We start from the raw sequence: 23,763 nt of genomic DNA, 5'->3' as shown, positions 1-23,763 counted from the left end.
GCAACAACGGGCCCTGCTGCTTCTCCTGAGATGGACCTCCATCTGAGAACCAGAGAGAGTGAAGGGGTGGACACTCAGCTGGAGAACCAGGAGCCCAGGGGAATCTTCACAGCACATAGCATCTAAGACTGCTTCTGAAGGAACACCAGAGGATCTTTTGCTGTGACATCATGGAGTCTAACTTCCTGTTAATCATCCACCCGTTCGTCCTCTCGTCCTGCAGAACATTTGGTCTTCAGCTGGGAGAGGAACTAGGCGGGAGGACCTGAGGAGAACCCAAGCAGGGAACCTTGAGCTGGCCCAGACCGGAGAACGAGGGGAGAACCTGGAGCCTCCTGCCGACCTCTGTGACATCTCCTCCAGAGGGGCCTCTCAGCTCGCTGACCACCTGATGGTCTACACTCCGATGGTTCTGCTCTCCAAGACCAGAGCGTCAACCTTCTCAGAAGTAATCTATTACTCACAGGTTCCTGGAGGGGCGGCGTGTCTGGGGATGCTGGTGGAGATGAGGGGCAGAGGAGGCTCCAGGGGCTCCTCATCCTCCAGAGATCTCTCCTCGGGCCGGTTCCAGGACCTTCTGCCGGGGTGAAACGTGGCGTCCTGAAACGGGAGGAGCTCCGGAGGACATCTGGACGCGGGGGGGTCGAAATTTCCTCTGAGGTGGAGATGTGGGTGGGGGTCGCCATGGGAGAACCTCCCGTCTTCTCGCCGAAGGCCTCTACGGGACTCGACGCGGAGGTCACCTTCTGGCGGGTCCGTCAGTCTGGCGCCGCCCGGCGCTGGTCCACCAGGAGGCCAGCTCAGGTCCAGGTTCTCGTCCATCTCCACCGGGGCGCTCAGCCAGGAACCCGAAGAACACGGGGGAGCTACCAAGCCTGACGACCACGCAGCAGGGCGGCCGGAGGTCTTCACTCTGAAGGAATCCATTCTGTGGAGGTTCTCCCCTTAGGGGGCGGAGCCTGGGGGGGGGGGGGGCAGAACCTAACAGACCAGAGCGGGAGCTCAGATGGAAACCAAAAGATCTGCTCTCGCCTGAGAAAAAGCAAAATGGAGGCCTCGCCGGAGATCGACCCGCCCACCCTGACTCACTCACCGGGAATGCAGCCGACGCACCTGGAGACGCTGGAGGAGCCCGGCAGGACCCACGGACCAGGAGGTCCAGGCCCAGGAGGTCCAGGCCCAGGAGGTCCAGGCCCAGGAGGTCCAGGCCCAGGAGATCTAGGAAATAACCCTTGCCCTGGACCGCAGCACGACAAGCACCACAACTCACAACCTGTTCCAGGGCGGCAACCAGGAAGTCACCTGGGCCACTGACTGCGCTCCAGGGTTAACTGTTTCCTCCCCACACACACACACACACACACACACACACACACACACACACACACACACACAGAGCGCTGACTCCTTGCGCACACACATGCATGCACACGCATGACTTCATTACCTGTCATGCTGAAATGCTGCTAGCTGTTAGCAGCTTTCCAGCTGAGGTCAAGTGAACATTGAAAGTACCCTAACCCTGAAGGTTTCCAGATGTTGAAGATGTTCTGGTGACAATGGAGACGTCAGCAACCTGCTGTCAATCACCTCGTGCCTTTATTTCAAGCGTTAGCATGTTAGCGGGTAGAAGCTCGGGGCCTCGGCAGGTTCGGTTACAGAGAAGATCCGGACGTCGACGACTTCACGCCGCGGGTCGGAGTGCAAACAAAGATCAGAATAGGTCACAGGTCACAGGTCACAGGTCACAAGACATACAAGACGACGTAGCGCAGCAGAGCCATGATCTTCAGAGCGCCGCCCCCTGGTATCTGCTCTGAAGGCCTGCCGGCAGCTCAAGGTTCCCCACGTCCTGACGCTCCACCACCTCTCTACAGGTAGATGAGGCTAACCAAGTGTCCTGCTAACTCATGCTGACTCTTCTCCTTCTGCTAACGGTTCCTCTGCTACCTTCACTCACTCATCTGTTTGTCCTCCTTTGTCGTCAGCCTCTTCAAAGATGGCGAGCCTCGGTTGTAACCAACTCGTGGGAGGAGCTCATTTAAGCTAGTAGCTGCCTCCTGGCCAAAGGCTTGTCCTTCCGATGTTCTCCGAGGAGACCTCGGCGTCTCCCGGAGACTCCCGAAGATCTTTGACCTGGAGTCGCCCGCTCGTCCTCGTAGAGGTTCTGAGAAAAGGTCGATCTTGGTCAGGGTCCGGACTTCCGCGAAGGCAGAAGTACGGAGGTTCTCCGCCCCGCCGGCTCCCGTCCCCTCAGTGGGACTGGGATGGGTTTGCTCTGGAGGGCGTGGCCTTGCGAGCGGTGACGGAGTAGACCTTCATGGAGGTCTGGGTCAGGACCGACCCGGGGCCACGAGCTGGCTTCTTACAAGCGGCCACCTGAAGGACCTCCTGCCGGAAGCCCCGGCTGACCACGCAGTAGAGCAGGAAGTTGGTGGTGGAGTTGAGGTTCTGCAGCATGTTGGCCAGGTCTCCGGCCACGTTGATGGGGAGGCTGTAGTCGTTGCGGTCAAAGTTCTCCGTGTTGTAGGCGGTCCTCAGGATGCAATAGGTGACGAAGCGGGGGAGGCTGAGCACGATGAAGGCGGCGGAGACGGCGCCCAGGAGCAGGACGGTCCTCCTCAGAAGGCCCCTGGTGCTCCGCCCCCGCACGAAGCGGCGCTCCTCCTCGGAGAAGAGGTCGCCGGCGCGACAGAGGAGGCAACCGATGAGGTAGTTGAAAACCATGACGAGCACGATGGGGATCCCCCCGGACAGGAAGGTGGTGACCCACACGATGGCGGTGGTGTAGGTCTCGTCGCGGTAGTGACACTTGGTCGTGGTCACCATCTCCCCGTCCAACGTGACGTTGAAGGGCGTGACCGCGTTGATCCAGCCGAGCGGCACCGAGGCCACGTGGGACGCCAGGACCACGGCGGCGCAGACCAGCCTGGTCACCCACGGCCGGGAGAAGTGCCGCTTGGCCGCCGCGCTGCGGAGGACCAGGTAACGCTCGATGGTGAACGCCACCACGATCCAGGAGGAGCTGTAGAGGGAGCCGTACTGCAGGAACCCCAGGATGCTGCACCAGGGCTCGGCGTTCCAGAAGGGCCACGGCAGCCAGAAGGTGAGGGTCAGGTCCAGCAGGATCACCCACACCAGGTAGGAGGTGTCCACGACGGCCAGGCAGCTCAGGTAGACCACGGCCGTGTCCGACATGCCGCACCTCCGGAAGCAGATCATGTAGAAGGTGAAGAGGTTGGCTGCAAGAACACGAGGCGTGGTGAGCGGAGGCGGTGACGGCGTCCGCACCTTCTCCGGCGACGTGCACGTTCCCCGAGAGAGCGCATCTCCAAGGTAGGAGCAAAGTACCTTCCTCCAAAGGGAGGGCGCTTTCTCGGTCCGTCTTTTTGTAGGATGGCGGAGTGAAACCGTTACCTTAGCACACACAAGCTTAGCTAGCTTAGCACACGCAGGGAGCGGTTTGACAGCTACTCCAGTGATTGATCTCATTGGATTCATGACTAATGAGGCGGCAGCTCCGCGGGGAGGCGTCGGGAGGCTACGCTAACACTTCCCGACACGACCCGGATCGATCTGCGATCCCGTCGCCGAGCAGAAGGTTGGGTTGACGGGCAGCGGAGACGCCCGGCTGCAATTCAGAGAGCGGAAGCTCGCCAGGTGTTCAACCGTCCCCAACTCTCCCACACACTCCCCCTCTTATGTCCCTTCACTGGCATCAAGTCCAAGACCCTGGTGCTCGTCTACCGGCCGGTGAACGGGACGGCCCGTCTTATCTCCAGGATGTGGTCCAGCCACATGTTCCTACCCGTCCCCTCCGATCCTCCGGGCGACCGTCCACCCGTCACTCAGAGCCCCGGCCGCCGATCCAACCGGTGTCGGCTCTTCTCGGTCTTGGCGACTCAGTCCACTGGTTGACTGAACTCCCCAAAAAGGTCAGAACGGCACCTTTCGCCGTGAGCTGAGAACACAGCTCTTCACCAAGCACCACCTACCCTTTTTATATTTGTATTGTCCAGGACTACAGATGGAAATTAGCTATGAGCTACAATCTGGTCCAAACATCTCTGCCTCTCTGCTTCATGTATTTGTACACTGTCCTAATAAACTTCTAAACAAACAAACACTGATCTCACTTTGCCCACAACACCCCTGGAAAACAAAGACTACTGGTACTTCGGATCTTCTCTGACTGAATTGCACTTCTTCTAAGTCGCTTTGGATAAAAGCGTCTGCTGAACGACGGTCATGTGACATAATGTCATGCAATCCATAACCACATCCGTCCCGTTAGCATCTTCGTTAGCATTGCTAGCGTCGTCGGCCGGACGCCACGACTGACCTGGAATTCCCAGAATGCAAAGCAGCGGGTAGTAGATCTTCTGCACGGTGACCAGCGCGGCGGCGCCGGCGCCGGCGTCCTCCATGTCGGCGTCACTGGCGGCCTGTCGTCATATCGCCAGGGAGACGGGTCAAAGGTCACATGACGAGAAGACGGTACCAGGAGAAAACTAGCGCGAGACCAGGAAAGGAAAGGAGGTGGAGAGGAAGAAGAAGGAGTAAAAAGAAGAGAGGAGCGAGCAGAAGATGAGGAGCAGCCAGAGCATCGCGCTGGACCTCCACCTTCACCAGAGTCCAGGATGCATCCGCCGTCAACGCCGCTCTGGTCTCCACGGCGACCGGCGCCAGCTGTCCGTTTACGGCCGGGCGCCGCCCCTCCTCGAACGCGGACGTCTCGGCCTTCCGTGCACGTGTCCGTCTCCCGTGCACCTGCAGGGGCGGGGCTCGTGCCGCTCCCTGATTGGCCGGAGCCTCCCGGCGGGGAAACCCCAGGATGTAAACATTGGCTGATCCTTCCATCGCAAGGGATTTACCTCCAAAAAGTAATGAAGTCACAAACCTCAGAGGATGAAGAGCGTCGCTGCGATAATTAAGGACGGATAATTAGAACAACTCAAGCCCAGGAGGACCAGGAGGACCAGGAGGAGCTGGAGGAGCTGGAGGCTCCAGGAGGACCAGGAGGAGCTGGAGGCTCCAGGGCGGCTGGAGACCAAGCTCTCAATCAATATACATGATGTTCCTGCACCTCCACCCCCGCAGCACTATTGATCCACCAGGCAAACACTGATGGACAAAGAGGGGGGGCGGTGAGGTGGAAGAACGGCCCCGGAGGTCCAGGATCTCCATCGTCTGGACCACATCTGCTCCAGGATCCGCGACCCCCCCGACCACAGCACCAGCACAGAGTTAAAAACTTTATTGTTTTATCAACTTCTTTTTTCAAAGCAATAAAATTCTTCATCAACAAAACCAGTTAAAGATGTTAAAAAAACAGGAGAACCCTCCAAGAACCTGAACCCCCAGGAGAAGACAGCAGGAGGCTCCACACGAGGGAACAGAGGAGGTTCCACAGGTCTGGTCCTGCGTTCTGAACAGCGACGGAGCACTTTCTCAGGAGAACCATGGAGCCCCCAGGACTGCAGGAGGTACAGGGTTCAGGAGGTTCAGGAGGTTCAGGGGGTTCAGGAGGTTCAGGAAGTTCAGGGGGTTCAGGAGGTTCAGGAGGTTCAGGGGGTTCAGGAGCCTCAGGGGGTTGAGGAGCCTCTAAGGTTCAGGAGCCTCAGGAGGTTCAGGGGGTTCAGGAGGTTCAGGAGGTTCAGGAGCCTCAGGAGGTTCAGGGGGTTCAGGAGGTTCAGGGGCTCGGACAAAGTAGACAAGGTCCCTCTGCAGAACATGACAGGCCGGTGACGGCGCCCCGAATCTTCACGGTCTTCATCTTATGCAGGAGAAGGTCGAAACATGGCGAAGCAAATAAACGAAAAGGAGCTTTTTTTTCTTATCTACAGGAAGGAGCCGGACCCTCGGCTCCCGCTCGGGGCTCAGGAGGTCCAGACCTGAGGAGCTCCTCAGAGGTTGTCCCCGGGCTGGTACTGGGGCTCGGTGGCGGTGAAGTAGTCCTCCAGGAAGGCCTGCAGATACTCGAAGGTGGGCCGCTCCTCGGCCTCCTTCCTCCAGCACTGCAGCATGAGCTCGTGCAGGGACGGCGGGCAGTCCTGAGGCGCCGCCATCCTGTAGCCGCGCTCCACCTGCTCCAGGACCTCGCGGTTGTTCATGCCTGGGAGGAGAACCATCACACGCAACGTCTGACCGGACCCACGGCGCCCCCTAGTGGCCGCCGGAGGAACGGCGGGCAATGCCAGTTTCGATAGGACAGAAACAGCAGCTACAAACTGATACACTTATTATAGAATAATATACTTGTAAGAAAATAATATACTTATTAAATAATACACTGATTATAAAATAATACGCTGATCAAATATTACACTGATTATAAAATAACTTGATTATAAAATAATATACTTATTATATAATACACTGATTATAATACGCTGATTTAACATTATACTGATTACAAAATAATATATATTAAATACTATACTGATTATAATACGCTGATTCAATATTATACTGATTATAAAAATAATAGGCTGATTAAATAATGACTGATTATAAAATAATAACGATTATAAAATAATAATTACAAATAAATAATGATCAAACATTTCACAAGAATATAATTAGTAATATGAACATCTACGGACTAATTATATGTTAATGACGATAAAAAGAGTAATATGATGGGGATAGTGTGTGTGTGTGTGTGTGTGTGTGTGCATGTGTGTGTGTGTGTGTGTGTGTGTGCGTGTGTGTGTGCGTGTGTGTGCGTGTGTGCGTGTGTGTGTGTCAGACCTGGGTAAGGCACGCGTCCCTTGGTGACCAGCTCAGTGAGCAGGATGCCAAAGGACCAGACGTCGGACTTGATGGTGAACCTCCCGTAGAGCGCCGCCTCGGGCGCCGTCCACTTGATGGGGAACTTTGCTCCTGCGGACGCGGCGAGGAGAGGGTCAGGGAGAAGGTCAGGGAGAAGGTCAGGGAGAAGGTCTGGGAGAAGGTCTGGGAGAAGGTCCGGGTCCAGACGTGTCCCGGGCGGCGGGGGCGGAGCCTACCTTGGCGGGCGGTGTACTCGTTGTCCTCGATGAGGCGGGCCAGGCCGAAGTCTGCGATCTTACACGCCAGGTTGTCTCCGACCAGGATGTTGGCGGAGCGAAGGTCTCGGTGGATGTAGTTCATCCTCTCGATGTAGGCCATGCCTGCCGCCACCTGCGGGGGCGGCGCCGCAGGGGAACGTCAGGAGAACTTTCCAGAACTTTCCTCCGCCGGGCTTCTGGAGAGCCGGAACCTCTGCGGCGGAGGTTCTCCCGCAGCCAGGGGTTCTCGGCTCAGGTTTCAGGAGGTCAGAACCCCCGAGGAGAACGTCTGCTGGAGTGAAGAACTATCCAGAACAGCCACTTCTGAAGAGTTCTCCCCTGGCGGGTTCTGACGTCAGCCAGAGCAGAACATCATGACCGGAGCAGAACCGGGAACCGGCCTTCATAAAGCTGGAAGTGGGCGGAGCTTCCACACCTCATTAGAGGAACGTCAGGCTCTTCAAGTTAAAAGCCTCTCGGACCAGGGAGTCGCGCTTCCTGTCCGGATCGGACCTTACCGGACCAGGGGCCGAAGGTCCGGCCCAGATCGGACCTTACCGGACCAGGGGCCGAAGGTCCGGCGGGGGTTCTGAGGGACACGTACCTGTGCGGCCATGTCCACCAGATTGGGCAGCTTCAAGCCTCGACCTTCTCCGTCCTTCAAGAACTCCAGGAGACTTCCTGTGGAGAGGAGGAGGTCGGACATCGGGGGAGGAACACACGTCGGACCTTCAGCTGGAACACATCAGAAATCCGAAACCGGCGGAGAACCTCGTGGCTCCTACCTTTGCCCATGTACTCCGTCACGATGTAGATGGGCTCCTCGGACACCACGGCGTAGAGCTGCACCAGCTTGTGGTGTCGCAGCTTCTTCATGATCTGGGCCTCCTCCAGGAAGGACTCTGGCGACATGGTGCCGGGCTTCAGGGTCTTCACCGCCACCTTGGTGGTGCCGTTCCACGTCCCTGGAGAACATGTGCACACACACATATCAGTGCGTGGCGGATCAACGCGTTGAGAAGGTCAGGGGAGACGTCTGTTAGGACGAGGAGGTGAGCATGCGGGGTGGGGGTGGGGTGGGGGGTGGGGGGTCAGGAGGTTCTGGTTCTTCTCCTGCTTTGAGGTCCAGAGGGGACTCTGGTCTGTAGGAGCTTTGGAGGCCAGCAGAGAATCTAGCAGGGATCTGAGGACCGACCCCGGAGAGGACAATGGACCGACGCCCCGATCGATAAGATCCTGATCGGCTGACCCATCGGGCGACGGTGGTCTCGGAGCTGAGGATCTACGGGAGGCTGAAGTTCTCCACGACGGAGGTGGCGCCGTCTCCCGGTGGACCAGCCACCGCGGCCTGGTGGTTTAGATGTTTTCAGAGCGATCGGCGGCGGGTTCCGGCGGATCCGGGGTCCCTTACCGTAGAAGACCTCGGCAAAACATCCCGTCCCCAGCTTGACCTCCAGCTGCAGAGTGTGTCTGCTGACCTCCCAGGCGTCGTGGGCCAGGCCCAGCGTGTTGGGGGTGACGTTCTCGCACGCCAGCGTTAAGTGAAAGCACAGACCGTCTGCTCGCTCTGGGGTTCAGGGAGGAGGGAGGGCACACAGGGTTAAAGGGGAACATGCACCGAGTGAACGTGGAGGACGCCGTCCTCCGACCCCCCGCGGATCCTCCCGTCCTCCGAGCTTCCACCCGGTTCCTGAGGTTCCCGCCCCCCCGGCGTCCTCCACGCCGTCTCCGCGGCGACGGTCCGTACCCATCCAGACCTCCCCGAACTGCCCGTTCCCCAGACGCTTGAGGAGCTGCAGCGACTCCCGCGGGATCTCCCACACGTCCTTGGTCTTCACGGACAGGTCGGCCAGGCGAGGCATGCCCTTGTGGCAGGGGACCGCCAGGCGGCAGCAGAGCCCGGCGGCGCGGTCTGATCGCGGCCAGAAGGTCAGCAGAAGAAGAGCGACACACAGGAGAAGACTTAGAGAGGAAGAGGAAGGCAACCAGAGCAGGAGAGCCACAACTGAAGCTGCTGAAGGCCCGACCTTCACTGGGGTTCAATCACAGAACAAACCCCCGGCACCAGGAGACCTTGCTGAGATGTTCTAAAATGTGCGAACCCGACAAGACCACGGAGACCAGGGGCCTTCAAAGGTCAGCTGGGTGGAACCTTCTTCAGGTGAAAAGAAGAGCCCTCTGTGGAACAGCAGTGTTTGAACAGGACAGGAGATCAACCATCTGGATGATCTGACCCCCCCCTAGACTGTGTGTTTTCCTGTCATCGATCCAGCTGGTGGACCAGGGGGATGTTTGTGCTGATTGCTCCTAGAAGCAGAAGAAGCCTTGTGTTTACACGGGGTGATAAGGGCTGAAACTCATTCAGCCATCAAATCCTTGATGGCCTGCAGCGAGTCGCCTTCTGGACAGCAACACTCGCTACCAGGATGTGAGCTTTCTAAGCTGCGCGTCTGTACGGAGTCCGTTCTCGCTGTAAACAACAGCCTCAGATGTTCTCAAAGTTCTAACTCAAGCTCTTGAAGCGCGGCTTACAAAGGAAGGTGGCAGAGAAGCAACAGAAGCCCTGAAAAGAGGGGAGGTTACTGTTCCAGAAGGTGCCGTGTCCAGCCTGGGGAGGGAGAGAACGTTGACACAAACAAAGACAACAATGCACGGGTTTGTTCTCCAGCCTCATCTGGACCAGGGACACCTGCTGGCGACACTGAAACAGGAGGTGACCAGTTACAACACAGACAGAACCTGAGGGACAAGTGATGAATGGAACGGAGCATCAACAGAGACCTGAAAGTCATCACCCTAAACACCGATGTGTCCCTCAGACATTAAGTTAGAAACTGATGGGAGCACAGGAGCGAGGCTCAAGGACTACAAGGGTATGACGGAGGGGGCAAAGGGGTACAGCTCAGGGGTGGTAAAGGGGGATGGCTCAGGTAGTAGAGGGTAATGGGCCAGGTGTTAGAGGGCAATGGCCTAGGAGGTAGAGGGGTATGTCTCAGGTAGCAGAGGGCAATAAGGTGGTGAAAGGGCATGGCTGAGGTGGTAGAGGGGTATGGCTAAGGTAATCAAAGGGCAGGGCTCATGTGGATGGAGATAGCTCAGGTGGTAGATGGGTATGGCTTCGGTGGTGAAGGCAATCCCGGAGACAAAAGTTCCTGGTTGGATTCCCAAGCTCCTCCAAGCCAGTGGAGCTCAGGGGCTGCATCTGTGGTTCATCCTGGCCAGTGCACATGAGGAACGGTCTCTACCAGGCGGTAGTAGATGTTCACAGTAAAACACCTGCCAGGTGAAGTACTACTCAAATACTGCACACAATCTGCACCGTCAGTGAGGAGGAGCCTAGTAGTGCTGAGTCAGTGATGGAGGTCATGTGAGCTCACCTGAGTAGTGCTGCACCAGCTGCTGCAGCGAGTCAAACTGCGCCCGTGTGGTGATGTAGTACCCACCGCTGTCCAGCTTGCGGATTTTATAGTGCTTCACATGGTCCCCCTTCACATCGTCCCAGTCCCGTATAGACAGTGAAAAGGCACCTGAGGGCCACAGGAGGTCATGGTCAACCACAGGAGGTCATGGTCAACCACAGGAGGTCATGGTCAACCACAAGAGGTCATGGTCAACCATTACAGGTCAGGGTCACAGGAGGAGAGAACACAGACAGAACCTGACCCTGTGAGGCCTACATTAATACACATTGGTATCTAACTTCTAGGCACCCTGAGGTTCCCTGGATGGAGGGGGTTCTCCTCACCCTTGGTGGTCTCGCTCTCCCTGATGAGGTAGGTTCCTCTGGGGTTCCCGGTGGACAGCAGCTGCCGCTCGGCGTCCTTCCGGCCCAGTTTGCCAAAGTACCAGCTGCACAGAGAGGAGAAGATACTGACCTCGGGACGGGCCGAGGATGTCCTGGAGGACTTCACCAGGCTGAGCCTGGAGGTCTGAGGCCTCCTGTCTGCTGATCTGAGGCCACTTTACACAACACACACACACACACTTACTCCTCAGCCTGGATGGAGTCCACAGGAGCCACGTAGTTGCTGGGGATGAATCCGCTGCCCCCGGTGGACAGCGAGCGGGCGTCCCACCAGTCTCCTTCACTGGAGGAGAGACCAGCATTAACTCACAGCATCATCTCCAAACACCTACCAGCTGCAGGAAGAGTCGGCAGCTGGAGCTCTCGGGCCTTGAAGACGCAGAGTGAACCTCCAGGAGCCGCTGTGGACCAATAGGGGTCAGGAAAGAGGGGCTTCAGCTTCTAATGGAGGCCCAACATCTCATCATGGCCCCCTAAAAGGCACCACAGAGGACAACGCTGTGGAACAGCTTCTTCTCTCAGTTCGTCTACACTCATCTGAACTGCCAGGAGATGCTACTGACAGTCAGGAGGGACTGGATGCCCTGAAGGAACTTTCAGAAGCTTTCAGGGAACCTTCGGCAGGAATCTGCAAGCGCTTTCAGGAAGCTTCAGCAGAAACCTTCAAGAAGCTTCAGCAGGAACCTTCAGCAGACACCTTCAGGAACCTTCAGGAACCTTCAGGGGTTTTCAGGAACCTTCAGCAGAAACCCTCAGGAGGCATCAGGAACCTTCAGCAGAAACCCATGGGAGCTTTCAGGGAGCTCCTTGGTGATTTGAGGTCATTCTCTCAGACTTCTTGATGACTTCCAGAGCCTTCTGAGGTGGAAGTCTTCTCTAAGAAGGGTGCAGTGGGGGGTTGATGAGGTGAACGGGACCATGAGTGCCGGCTGTCAATCACTGCTCTGACAGGATGGAGCAGTGATGGAGCAGTGATGGAGCAGTGATGGAGCAGTGATGGAGCAGTGATGGAGCAGTGATGGAGCAGTGTGGTTCCAGGTTCCTCCAGCAGGAGGCAGCATGGGCTTCAGGATGGAGGTCCACCACCTGGGAGGTGAGGGTGGAGGGGTGATGCTGCAAGGATGTGAGGACGGAGATGTGGAGAAGCTGGAGGAGACTCGATGCTGGACAGGCACGGCGGACATCATGTAGAACAACAGAACACACACACACACACACACACACACACACACACACACACACACACACACTCTGTTTCCCCTCTCAGGTGAGACCTGTCCGTCTTGAGATCTCTGTAGATGTTCTGTGCTGCAGCTGAGATACAAGAACCTGGGCCGTCCTGCAGAGCGCTTCTCCATCCCCCCACAGAGCCTTCTAGAAGGCCTTACGTGCTGTTGATGATCTGGAAGCGTTCTCCTTTCCTGAAGCTCAGGTCGTCCTCGGTCCCGGCCTCGTAGTCGTACAGCGCCACGAAGAGGGTGACCCCTGGAGGTGAGGAGCACAGCGTCAGGAGGAACACCTGAAGACCACACACACCTGGGTGGATCCAAGAGGAACGTCGTGGGTTCCTCGGCTCCCGGGTCCGAGGAACCTTCAAGCTCCGTCGAACTGGATGTCTGGACCGTTCGCTCAGTCCAGACCTCCAGAGGACCCAACCCATCAATCCATCAATCCATCAATCCATCAATCAATCAATCAATCAATCAATCATCAGTGTCTCATCAGCTGATCATCTCACTCCTTGAAGATCTAGCTCTTCATCACTGTTGTCTCCTTCAGCCGAGTCTTGTCTCGAGGAGGCTGTTGAACTAAACGGATCATCTGAGGTCCACCTGGAGGCCGGAGCCCTGCCGGTCTTCGAGGTCGGGTCAGAACCCGGAGGAGCCTCTGGAGGAACCGAGGAGCTGAAGGGTAACCTTCTCCGCCGCAGTGGACGCTCTGGATCCCATCATCCATCCACCGGGCCACCAGCCCGCCGGGGCGGAGGTCCAAAGAAGACCAAATTAAAAAGCCAAAGCTCTGGCTGAAGCTCCGCCAGCCGTGGATTAGGATTACACCCAGATGCCCAGAAGATAATCCGGAGGTTCCTGCTGAGGGGGTGGAGATGGTGGTCTTCTCCACTCTAGGAAATCCTCCACATCGTCTTGGCCGGAGAACCCCTTGGCCCGGTGCCTGCAGAATGGTCCTCCTGCAGCGTAGAACGTTGACCCGTCGCTCCTTCTTCTGGGCGGAGGAGACGGACAGCTCGGGGGCGAGAACGTTGTCTGAGATCCTTCAGAAGCAGAACCAGGGCCTGTCTCCACACAGGGTTCTCCAACGTGGTTCTCCTCTAGGCCAGGCGCCACCAGGCTATTGATCTTCTATCTCTGGACCTTCTGACCTCATGTCACGACCCAGTTTCACCGGCGTCCAGTGGACTCCACGCTGACCTGAACCTGTCAGTGCAGGGTTCTGCTCGGACCTGGTGGGACCTCCAGAACCCTCCAGAGAAGTTGCTCCCAGAGGGTAGGGTGGAGAGGATGTCCTGTCTTCACTTGTTGTTATTAAATCCTTGAGATGTCTGGAACCTTCTGGACCATGAGGTGAGGTGGACTCTGGACAGGAGAAGAACTCACCTGGGAACCACCAGTGAGACTGGTAAAGGTTTGGACAGAAGAGTGCAGATGCTGTAGGTTCTCTGGATGATGGACACACTGGATCTGGACAGAGCTGAAGGAGCTCTGGTCCGGGAGGAATCATCTGAAGGTCTTCTTCATATTAGGACGTTCCCCTACAGATGTCCCTCAATTCAAATGAGGCACTTTCTGGATTCCTCAGACCTCGTCTTCATGGTTTCCTGACTCCGACCGAGAACCTTCACCTTCAGGAGATCACGTTCTCAGGATCCTTACCTGTCCCTCCTCGGTTTCTGAGGGTTCCTGTGTGGCCGGAGCTGCTGACCCCTCCGAAGACGGCCACCCCCTGGCCGGCGGGGCCGTGGAAGTTGTTGTAGTTGGGTATGGCGGCGGCGGTGAAGGCGGGGTAGTGCTGAGGCGTGGGATCGGCGCCATAGTGGAACCCGGACGCCGCCTGGGAGAAGCTGGTGTCGCGCTGGTCCGTCAGTTTGCTGGCTTCCTTGTCCTTGCATTGCACGCAGCCCATTATCTGCAAGACACCAGGAGGACGGGTGAGGACAACAAGGAACGCATCTACAAAGGTTGCTCCTGAGGACGGCAGGAGGTCCACCACGTTCACCTCTAGTTCCTTCAGACGAGAAGGAGTTCGCAGGAGGACGTCACCCCTGACAGGGCGGTGGAGGTGGCAGAAGAAACCACCGGGTCCAAGCGGGACCACATGGGACGGACAGCCGAGACCTGGACGTGAAGCTTCGGACGCCCTGCTCCGTGTCTTTGGGGGCGCCTCCACCTCCTGGGAGGTCCTCCTGGGCGACCACACCTTCTGCGCTCCTCACAGAGGAGGAGGCTTGTGGCACCGGGATCCACCCGAGGCCCAGGAGACGCCGACCTGATCTGATGGAGACCAAAGTGCACCTCTGCAGTCCATCTGCATCTTCTCAGGTTGCAGCTGCAGCACATCCGCAGATGTTCTCAGTTCAGCATCTTGCAGACGTGGCAGGATGTGGTCACAAGACTCACTGCGTGCAGAGTTTCCAATCCGCCTTCTGCGAGACGCCCGGGGCAGCCGAGCACTTTGGTAGCTCCGCCCCCAAGACCTCCCGCCGCTAACCTTCTCCACCTCCGGCAGGAGCAGGTGGAAACCACAACTTCAATGTGCTTCTGCAGCGACCAGTTCCTGTCTGCATTCAGGCAGAGTCTCCTGGGGTTTAAATGTCCACGGCCCCAAACCCTGGAGATGTTTCTGAGCTGCCTGAAAGCTGCCTGGTTGGTGCTCAGGTCCTACAGCCTGGAGCAGGAGCAGACTCAGGACCCCAGAGGGACCACGACATCCCTGGACGCAGAGGAAAGGAAAAGGACCTGGTTGGTCCTGACCAGCAGCTGCTTAACTTGGGAGTGAACTCAGCAGAAGCTGACCTCGGCATCAGCCGGAGAAGAACCTCATCCATCATGGTGCGGAGATGTTCCTGCCTTCTGATATCTGGACTCCTTGTGGTCCATGTGACACGTTCCCCACCTTCTAGTCCATCTGCAGACCTCAGTGACCTCAGTGACCTCAGTGACCACCCCCTCCTGGAGGGGAACCTCATGGCCCTGCACCTCAGTGAGGGAACACCATGAGGAACATCTCCATGAGGCACATCTCCAACTAACCACAGGCCTCTGAAGATGCTCTTCAAATCTTGCTCTGTGCAGGCGGCCTTCACAGCCTGTGTGTGTGTGTGTGTGTGTGTGTGTGTGTGTGTGTGTGTGTGCGTGTGCGTGTGTGTGTGTGTGTGTGTGTGTTCTCTGCAACCACCCTGGTGTTACGTATCAATGTTTCAGACCAAGGTTTGTCCAGATGATCATCAAGGTCCTCCTCTCCTGAGCTGCTCCGAGTCTCCACGGTCTGCAGTCTCATTCCGTCCGTCCATCATCTGCAGAGCTTCCCCTGCTGCGATTGGACGAGGAGGGGTCGACCCTGGACCAATCACAGGGCCAGATAGAGACAAACAACCATTCAGCCTCCCAGTCACGTGTCTGAACCAGGCAGGGTCTGCACCGGACCTCCTGCATGTGTTTGGACTGTGGGAGGAACCCGGAGAACCCTGAGGAACATGGAGGTGTCAGGACTTGTATGTCCACACTGAGAATTGAACATGGACCTCCAGCTGGGAGGAGTCGCCCCCCCCTCCAGTGAGGGATCAGACCTCCTGATGTTCTGAGCTTCTCCTCCTCCATGCAGAGGTTCTGCAGAGGTGAATTCCTGGTGTGGGGTTTGGCCAGCGGAGCAGCAGAAGGTTCCACCCAGAAGGAGCTTTTGGCAGGCGAGGCCTGTGTTTAAGCCGCTGCCAGTATTTTTACTGCAGCATATTCTCAGCACACGTTCTCCCTCGGCAGAACCTCCGGCTTTTGGAAAGATTTGCAGGGAGGAGGAGCTCCTCAGAACCCCTCTGTGGTCCATCTCTGCCAGGACGGTGGTCCACCTCCACGGTCCAAAGCACCTCGAGGAACCTGACATGGCACACCGAAGTTCTGTGTCTGGACCGTACAGTGCTGCACCTCATTATGGACTTGTATCGCACTACAGAACTCCGTCACAGTCATTCAGACGGAGTATCTCTGAATCAGCAGTCAGAGCTTCTACATGAGGAGACGCTGAGCTTCTCTGGATCCCTGGCAGGTTCCACTGATGATGTTCTCACGCGGGTCTGACACAGAACCAGGAACGTTCTCAGTTCCTCATAGCAGACCATGTTCTAAGTTCAGCTGGGGGAACAACAGGTTTTGGTTTCTCACTGAAGACCCTTGACGAGTTACACCAGACTAGTTAGTCTGGTTGGAGAACCCAACCGGTACCGTGTGGCTCTTTCCAGGTTGTTTGGCTCTGAGAAGGTGTGCTTTCAACCAGGGGACCTGTGGATCTCCAGTGGAGAACCTCCCTTGCCAATGACGTGCCGCGGAAACTGAGGTTCCTCGCCGAGGCGCCTCAGAACGTTCAGTGTCTCGTGCCAACGGACACGAGACCTCGGAGCTGCAGGAGAACCCGGGGTCTGCAGCCTGGACGCTGTGGAACATCTTCCATCTGCTCGGCAATGTGTCAGTGGGTGAGAAGTCCTACCTCGGGTGTTTGGTGTGTCAGGACTTGTATGTTCTTCACATCGCTTTCTTGCACCTCCAAGACAGAGACCCTGCGGACATGGAGAGACACTCGGTCATTAGGAAACACCAAGTCGGCACAAAGACCAGAGCAGAAGAAACACCAGACTGGAATAAACAAGAGAGACACTTCAGTGGTTTGTGATGAAATAAAGCACATGTGTGGAGACACTTCCTGCGGTGGCACCAGAACACGGAGCTCCAGTATGGACAACAACAACGGCGAGCAGTGGCGTGTTTGTACCGACCGACAAGGAGGCGGAGTCACTTCTTCTGTGACCCTGAACTACAAGGAGGGTCAACAGGAGTCGTGGCAGTCCAAGTACTCTGGAGTCCTCTGGAGTACTCTGGAGTACTACTGAGTCCTCTGGAGTACTCTGGGGTCCACCAATGTTGTTGTGGTCCATCCACCTGTGTATGACAACTGACTACAACCTTCATAACTTCACTGGTTTTCAGGACGCTGCATCTCCATGGGGATGCAGACAAAGGTATGGGACTTTGACAACCTTTTCAGAGCTTCTGAATGAGTCTCCATTCAGAGCCAGCGATAATCCAGGGTGGCCCTGATAATCCAGACCCCTTTTAAATCCCAGCACCTCATCAGGACTGGTCCCGGGCAGCAGAACAGCTTCTGGCCTGTTCTGCAGGATGGCCACGGGTCAACTATTAAGAAAAGAGGGCGCTGGCAAGCAGGCCGCAGCCCATTGGCTGCCGATCTGCCTTGACAGCCGGAGGGCACTAATCTAATTTAATCTGGCTGTGTGCCGGTGACAGTGAAGGCACCACATCAATGGTGGTGGTGGTGAGGGGGGTGGGGTTGTCTGCAGCAGCAGCAGCAGAAGCATCAGAAGCAGCAGCAAGCCTACATGTGGGCGGCAGCTGATGGCGGTTTGTCAAGAAACTGCTTCCTGTTATTTCTGAGTCATGCGGCCTCAATGCTCCGGGTGCTCGATGTGCTGCGACAGCATCAGATTAGAGCATGATGGAGAAGAACCAGCTCCAGAGAGAACAGGGGCAAACTGAGCTCACTCCCAGGTCTAAAACAACATTCCCTCACTGCTCTGAAGGTACGCCTGGAGTTCTCCGGGAATCTGAAGCTGATGGTTCACCTTCTGGGCCTACAGCGCTGTGAGCAGGACCTCTCTGCTGCATCACTACTTCATCACTGCTTCGGGCAACCTGCGTCCCCATGCGAGGACATGGTTACCAGAGAACTGTGGAACATTTCTGCAGCAGATACCAACAACAAAGTTGAGATACAAGTACTCTTGTGCTGAAAGTACACATAAGCCACGATATCACGACTGCTCATGAGGAGGAGCTGTCGACGGTGTTTGGAATCCATCATGTCACCCTCCAGAGGACCACACCTGGCACCGTGGAGGTCCACCGGAGGAGGTAGCTGGATCCGCTCTGTGTAACTACGGCGCAGTCCGACAACGCCGGCATCCCAGCACGAGGTCACGCTGTTGCAACACCCTTCTTGTTGCTCAATGGCAAGTTCTCAGTCGGGTATTTAGGTTTTCTCCATCCCACGCAGTCGTGGTGAGATCACTCCACCCACTGCTCTGTCTGCAGAGAAGACCCGTCTGGAGTTTCTGCTTCGGCTGAAACGCTTCATTTCCCAGAATCATTTTGTGATTCGGCGAGAGGAGAACCAACGAGACCGTGTGCTGACAGAGGGAGGCTAACAGGCTAACAGGCTAACAGGCTAACCGGCTGCATCAGCTGGTTCATTTTGCACATGTATCTTCACCACCACTCAAAACGTGCTCCTCAGAGAACTTTAAAAATGTTAAGGCCCCCCGTTTCCAGAGGACCCCGAGGGAACGTCCTGCTGGAAACATTTCCGAAAGGGTTTAAGTCCAGAACAAAATAATGACTGTCCGTGGAGAGAGCGTGCCTGGAAGTTCTCTGCTGTGTCAGCTGCAGGTTCCAGCAGGTCTATTTTAGAGCAGCACCAGAAGAACGCCGAGGGCGAGTCCCAAAACACGGGTTCCGACCTCAGCCTGACGGTCAAACATGTGATTTCGGTCCCGAACCGGCAGAGAACGGCCCCCCCGCCCCGTCGTCATGGCAACGCCCTCTCCAATAAAGCAGGATGGCGGCGGTGGTCACATGACCGGCCGAGGCACAACGGGCCCAGTCATCCGCCGCCGCCGGACGCTCTTTGTGTTCACTTCCTGCTCCGGCCGGGAGACGCTTCCATGCTGGCAAACATCAGGCCTCCAGCTGAGGACATCACCTGGACGTCAGCACATACGGGACCTTGGAGCCAGATGGAACTGGCCTGCAGAGCAGGAGGAGGAGAACATCGGCCGAGTGTCAGGGAGAACTTGAGAAACAGTGAGGAACCTCATCCACCTCATGACATTGAACTGGAGGAGTCATGAAACAGTTCAGGGGAACCAGAACCCAGGAACCTAAACAAGGATCGCTTGGACAACCTGCAGAGGACAGAGATGGACATCAAGCTGGAGGACCTGACGTTCGGAGAGATCAGGGACGCCCGTAGGGTTCTGCTGGTTATCAGGGTACGAACACACCTCCAGATGGAGGACCATCTCCGTGACCTCTGACCTCCTGCTGGCTGGATGAGTCTCACTGAAGACACCGACATGTTTGAGGACAACACCCTCAAGGACCAGGAGAAGCAGGCTCAGGGGGCTTCAGGAGCAGAAGAAGGAGGCTCTGTGGGCAGAATCTGGTCTTTGTTTCTGACAGGTGGACTCAGATCCACAGCATCTTCATGATGAAACATTAGCATGAACATTAGCATGTGGACAGAGAACACTTGTTCTCCAAACACACTCCTCCAGAACAAGCCTGACATTAAACATGTTTGGACACATTGTCCCCCCGTCCATCTGTGACCTCACGCTCTGGACCGAAGGTCTCTGCTCGGGTCACGCCGAGCTTCTGCCTGGTCTGGTTCCAGGACGAGCTGCGGCCCTCAGCACCAAACCCAGAAGCTCCACCCGTGGACGTCCGTACTTGAGGCTCAGAGTGGACCTTCACCTTGGAAGGACCCTCGGGCATCGCTGAGGTTGAGCTGGGGTTCTACCTTCAGAGTGCTGGCTTCAGGAGGAACCTGCAAGCTGGGTGGAATGGAGAAGGTGTCGAGTAGGATGGGATGGAGAGCCACGTTCTCCAGTTGGCTGATCTTCAAGCTGAAGAACCGTGCTCAGGGTCTGAACGGCGAGGGGGGGGGGGGGGGTGTCATGTGATGCGTAGCTCAGCGCTCACGAGTCAGAGGGGACGACCCGGGAGGACGACCCCCCCGCAGAAGATCCTCTCCTCTGGAACAATAAGGCCCATTGAGGAGGCCACGTCTGAGCTGCTCCGCCGGAGGACAAGTGGAGCTTTGTGGGGTTTGTCTATCTGACCTCGGACCTTCAGGACCAGGGACGCGAGGCGGCTGACACAGACATCTGTCCTCCTCCGTGTTCACCGGGGACCAGTTCCACCTTCTGGCTCACGACGTCTGAAGACCATTTCAGAACCCGGAAGCCCGAGAAGGTTCAACCTCGTTTTGGTCCGTCAAAATTCATCTCCCGTCAAACGTCCGCTTGCTCCCGGAGATCCCCGATGATCTGCTTCCGACGTTCATGATGCATCAAGGATTATTGAAAAAATGAGTCCCGCCCCCTGCAGGCCCCCATTGGCTCCCAGGTGACCAGCTGGGAGGTCCATCATCTCTCACGTACTTCCTCGTCAGGTGGAGACTCCGCGTCAGTGCCGAGAAACGAGAGGAGATGACCTCGGCGATGACTCGTGCCCGTCGGTGGAGCTTCAGATGACTGGCCCGTGGTCTCCTCCAGGCCTCCAGGCCTCCAGAGTTCTGGACGTTTCCTGGAGGCCGTGGAGACCGAGCTCCACACTGTAGCCCAGCCGGGACCCTTGAGGTCTCTTCTTGTTCTTCTGAAGGTCCAGGGTCCTTCTCCATCAGTGTGCTCGTAGCTATGAAGGGGGGCAGCATCTTCACATCTGATGAAACGACCTGAGGGACCCCAGAGGGACCGTCAGGAGCTTCTCGCCCAGCAACACGGCTCCTTGGCTGGAGAGCAGATGGTGCGGTCCAGACGTTCACCCACACCTTCAAAGTGTCTTCAGGCCTGATGAATGGAACCCCGAGTGACTTTGGACCAAGCGATCTGCAGCGGAGCCTCCACGCCTGACGGCGGCGGGACGATCGCGGCCCATCGTCCGGAGTCTTGGAGGACACGGTTTCGTTCTTCTCTGAGGGCCACGGTTGTCAGAGGAACGAGCGCCGGTTCTCCGACCGCTGAAAGAATGCTGCCGAACGGGTCTGGGTTGCTAGGCAACAGGGGCAAGGAGACCACAGACGGCGTCTGACGCAGCCTGAGACGCCTGAGGACCAGGAGCTGCACAGGAAGTACCTTCTACTTCCTGTGCGAGAGGAGACGACCCCAGAGGGCACCTCCAGATAACGTTCTCCTGCCGCCGAAGCTCCGAGGGGAACCTTCAGATTCCTGTCAGAAGGTCCGAGGAGCAGCGTGGCTCGGCGAGGAGATGATCCTGGACAAGTTCTGGAGCCTCCGGTCCTGATCTCAGCTACACAACCGTAGCATCTCCTCAGGGACCAACCTCTGCTCACCTTCTGGATAATCTCACACCACCGGCGCCCGACGTGAAGTCAGAGAGAAGATCTGCAGGGGGTGAAGGACCAAACCCACGGCTGTGAAACACCGAGCCGACCTGATAGAGGAGATCTGGTCTGGTGGTCCACCGGACCTCCAGATGAACATCTCTCTATCTAAAGAAGCCCCCGCGAGGGGAGAACTTGCAGATGAAGATGGTTCTGGAGGTCGAAGCCTCGTCCTACCGGCTCGGAGAGTCGAGAGAACCGGCGCCGTCCACACAGAGGTCCTCTGAAGATACCGTGGACTTCAGAGAGCAGGTTTCAGGTGTCCGCTGTCAAGATCAGCTGATCTTCAGAACAATTAGATCTTCGCTCTTGACGAGCGCCAGACGTCAGGAGCTTCCTGGACTCCTGGAGTCTCCACACGGACCCTGAGACGTCTGAGAAACTGACCTGAACGTCCAGGCAGGAGAAGCTCCTCCAGCCGAGGACGTCAAAGCTCCTGCGGCTCAGCAGATCAGTCAGCGATCAGAGCGACGTGAACCTGCTCTTCATCTTGACTCGCTGTGGTTCCACCACGTGGGTTTCACACAGAACGGGGGGCTTCCGGGCCACCGAAGCACCAGAGCTCCACGGGTTCCATCACCCTCAACCTCTCAGAGCTCCTCACTCCCTGTGGAGCAGGAACCTGCCACGTTCTTGGCCCGTGAGCGTGGAGGAACCTTCAAGACCCGTGTTTGTCTGGTGACCATCGACTGCACCTTCAGATGCTTCTGGAACTCTGACAAGATCTGTTCCAACAGGAGGACGTTGAAGAAACACCAGAGAAGATCAGAAGAACCGACCCGAACCCTGAGGAGCAACGTGAAGGACCAGAACCTCAACAGCGGCAGCTTCGTCCTGACGCCTTCACTGAACCACACACACACACACACACACACACACACACACACACACACACACACACACACACACACACACACACACACTCTCCCCCAGTGGCATCCAGGCTGGAAGCCCTTGCCGTCACACACAGCAGATATCGGCTGCTTCATTAGGACCAGCCTGCAGCCAGAACACACTGTGTGTGTGTGTGTGTGTGTGTGTGTGTGTGTGTGTGTGTGTGTGTGTGTGTGTGTGTGTGTGTGTCCATCATCCACCTCAGACGGGTTTAAAAGGTGACAGAATCCATTAACCTCAATTCGGAGGAAAGGGTGAGTTAAACACTTTGCTGTGATGACATCACATGGGGGGGTAGTGTGTGTGTGTGTGTGTGTGTGTGTGTGTGTGTGTGTGTGTGTGTGTGTGTGTGTGTGTGTGTGTGTGTGTGTGTGCTGTGGGACGATAAAGAATGATCTGCCACATCGGAGAGCTTCCTCAACGCCGTCTGCTTCCAACCAATCAGGACGCAGAGCTGCAGAACATACACTTCACATGTATACGTGTGTGTGTGTGTGTGTGAGTGTGTGTGTGTGTGTGTGACTATATAACACTAACATGATGAGAATCTACATGTGACAAGAAGCTGGATGATGATGTTTAGATGAAGTTACATAAATATGGTTGTAAATGATGAAGTTGTATATCTGGTTGGTGCCTCCAACCCTGGAGAACCTCAGAGAAGGTCCATGGAGGAGGACCTCAGCTGAGAGCGCATGTGACTGCACGTCCATGCTGGTCCAGAGCTGGAGGTGCTGGGTGGAGATGTTGGATGGAGATGTTGGATGGAGATGTTGGGTGGAGATGCTAGATGGAGATGTCAGATGGAGATGTTAGGAGGAGATGAAGCCTCCTCACCTTCCCAGAGACCCTGCAGGCACGAGAGGGTCTCGGGACCTTCACATGACTCCAGCCGCTGGAGGAGATGAAGGTGGAGGAGATGAAGATAAAGGAGATGAAGGTGGAGGAGATGAAGATAAAGGAGATGAGGGTGAAGCGGGCTGAGAAGGTGGAGGGTCGACCTGACACCGGCGGGGCTCGCGCGTTCAGTAAACACGGACCTTCCGGTTCCGGTCCCGGCGCGGCGCGGCGAGCTAACCGGCTAACGGCGCGCGGGCACCGGCGGCGGGCGCGTGTGACTCACCGGCAGACGGTCCCGTCCGTGCGGGTCAGTGCGTGGCGGCGCGGGGGAGCCGCCCGCTGCGGCCGCCCGCGTCTCGCTGCTGGTCGCCGCTCGGCGTGACGGCTGCGTGATGGCGGCGCGGTGCGGGGCCACGGGGGGACCGGCGGCCGCGGCGTTCACGGACGCGCGGAGATGTGACCGGCGGGGCGCGTGGCGGCCGCCGCGTCGGATTCCACGCGTCCACGAGTGCGGGTTCTTCCTCACGCTCGGTTTCTCCGACGGACCTTGAACGCCTCGCGCCCCTCCGGTCCCGGTCATGCGCTCTGAAAGCCGTCCGGCGGCGACAAGCGGGAAATCCCGAGCTTCCACCGGGCAGTGAACGCAGCACCGGCTCTCTGAGTGACGGGGCGTTCGACCAATCACAGCGTAGGTGGGGGCGGGGGGGCGGGATCGACACTTCGTTTCCATTTAAACGGCGACGGACGCGATCGATCGATGGCTTGTGA

The 23,763-nt window shown here is 57.0% G+C and overlaps 3 protein-coding genes across 6 annotated transcripts in view; all 3 read right to left on the bottom strand.

Annotated features, from left to right (window-relative positions):
* Positions 1-1,277, bottom strand: part of traf3ip2a (TRAF3 interacting protein 2a) — a 3,577-nt gene extending 2,300 nt beyond the window's left edge. Inside the window, exons 1-2 of one of the 2 annotated variants that reach the window (XM_086143277.1) lie at positions 1,094-1,277; positions 1-42 (exon numbers count right to left, since the gene is read on the bottom strand). The exon at positions 1-42 is cut by the window's left edge and continues 88 nt beyond it. Coding sequence is in view for 1 of the 2 variants with exons in the window: in XM_086143275.1 (XP_085999401.1) it covers positions 1-42; positions 465-927 (505 nt within the window). In the remaining variant the exon portion in view is untranslated. Of the gene's footprint in view, positions 43-464; positions 959-1,093 lie in introns of those variants that run through there. The other variant, XM_086143275.1, reaches the window with a different exon arrangement.
* A 976-nt stretch (positions 1,278-2,253) lies between these two features.
* Positions 2,254-4,860, bottom strand: LOC147213602 (putative G protein-coupled receptor 139). Its single transcript, XM_086143031.1, has 2 exons — positions 4,343-4,860; positions 2,254-3,242 (listed from the first exon to the last, which is right to left on the bottom strand). Exons 1-2 carry the CDS (start codon positions 4,425-4,427, stop codon positions 2,254-2,256), a joined length of 1,074 nt encoding a protein of 357 aa, XP_085999157.1. The 5' UTR covers positions 4,428-4,860.
* A 382-nt stretch (positions 4,861-5,242) lies between these two features.
* On the bottom strand, positions 5,243-23,617 carry fynb (FYN proto-oncogene, Src family tyrosine kinase b). Of its 3 annotated transcripts, XM_086143270.1 has the most exons (14): positions 23,279-23,617; positions 16,552-16,621; positions 13,728-13,980; positions 12,225-12,321; positions 11,021-11,119; positions 10,777-10,880; positions 10,409-10,558; positions 8,779-8,943; positions 8,443-8,598; positions 7,817-7,996; positions 7,636-7,712; positions 7,011-7,164; positions 6,754-6,885; positions 5,562-6,115 (listed from the first exon to the last, which is right to left on the bottom strand). In XM_086143270.1, the coding sequence occupies exons 3-14, from the start codon at positions 13,975-13,977 to the stop codon at positions 5,907-5,909; spliced, it is 1,773 nt and encodes a 590-aa protein (XP_085999396.1). In that variant the 5' UTR covers positions 13,978-13,980; positions 16,552-16,621; positions 23,279-23,617; the 3' UTR covers positions 5,562-5,906. The 3 variants fall into 3 exon arrangements, with proteins under 3 accessions (XP_085999394.1, XP_085999395.1, XP_085999396.1); XM_086143268.1 differs by lacking the exon at positions 8,443-8,598 and having other exon boundaries at positions 5,243-6,115; XM_086143269.1 differs by lacking the exon at positions 8,779-8,943 and having other exon boundaries at positions 5,243-6,115.
* Between the last annotated feature and the right edge of the window lie 146 nt (positions 23,618-23,763).

Source organism: Fistularia commersonii, chromosome 36, assembly GCF_037954325.1.
Source record: "Fistularia commersonii isolate RoL2024-O1a breed Wild chromosome 36, RoL_Fcom_v1.0, whole genome shotgun sequence".
NCBI lineage: Eukaryota > Metazoa > Chordata > Actinopteri > Syngnathiformes > Fistulariidae > Fistularia > Fistularia commersonii.
This window is presented reverse-complemented; position numbering and strand designations above follow the sequence as displayed.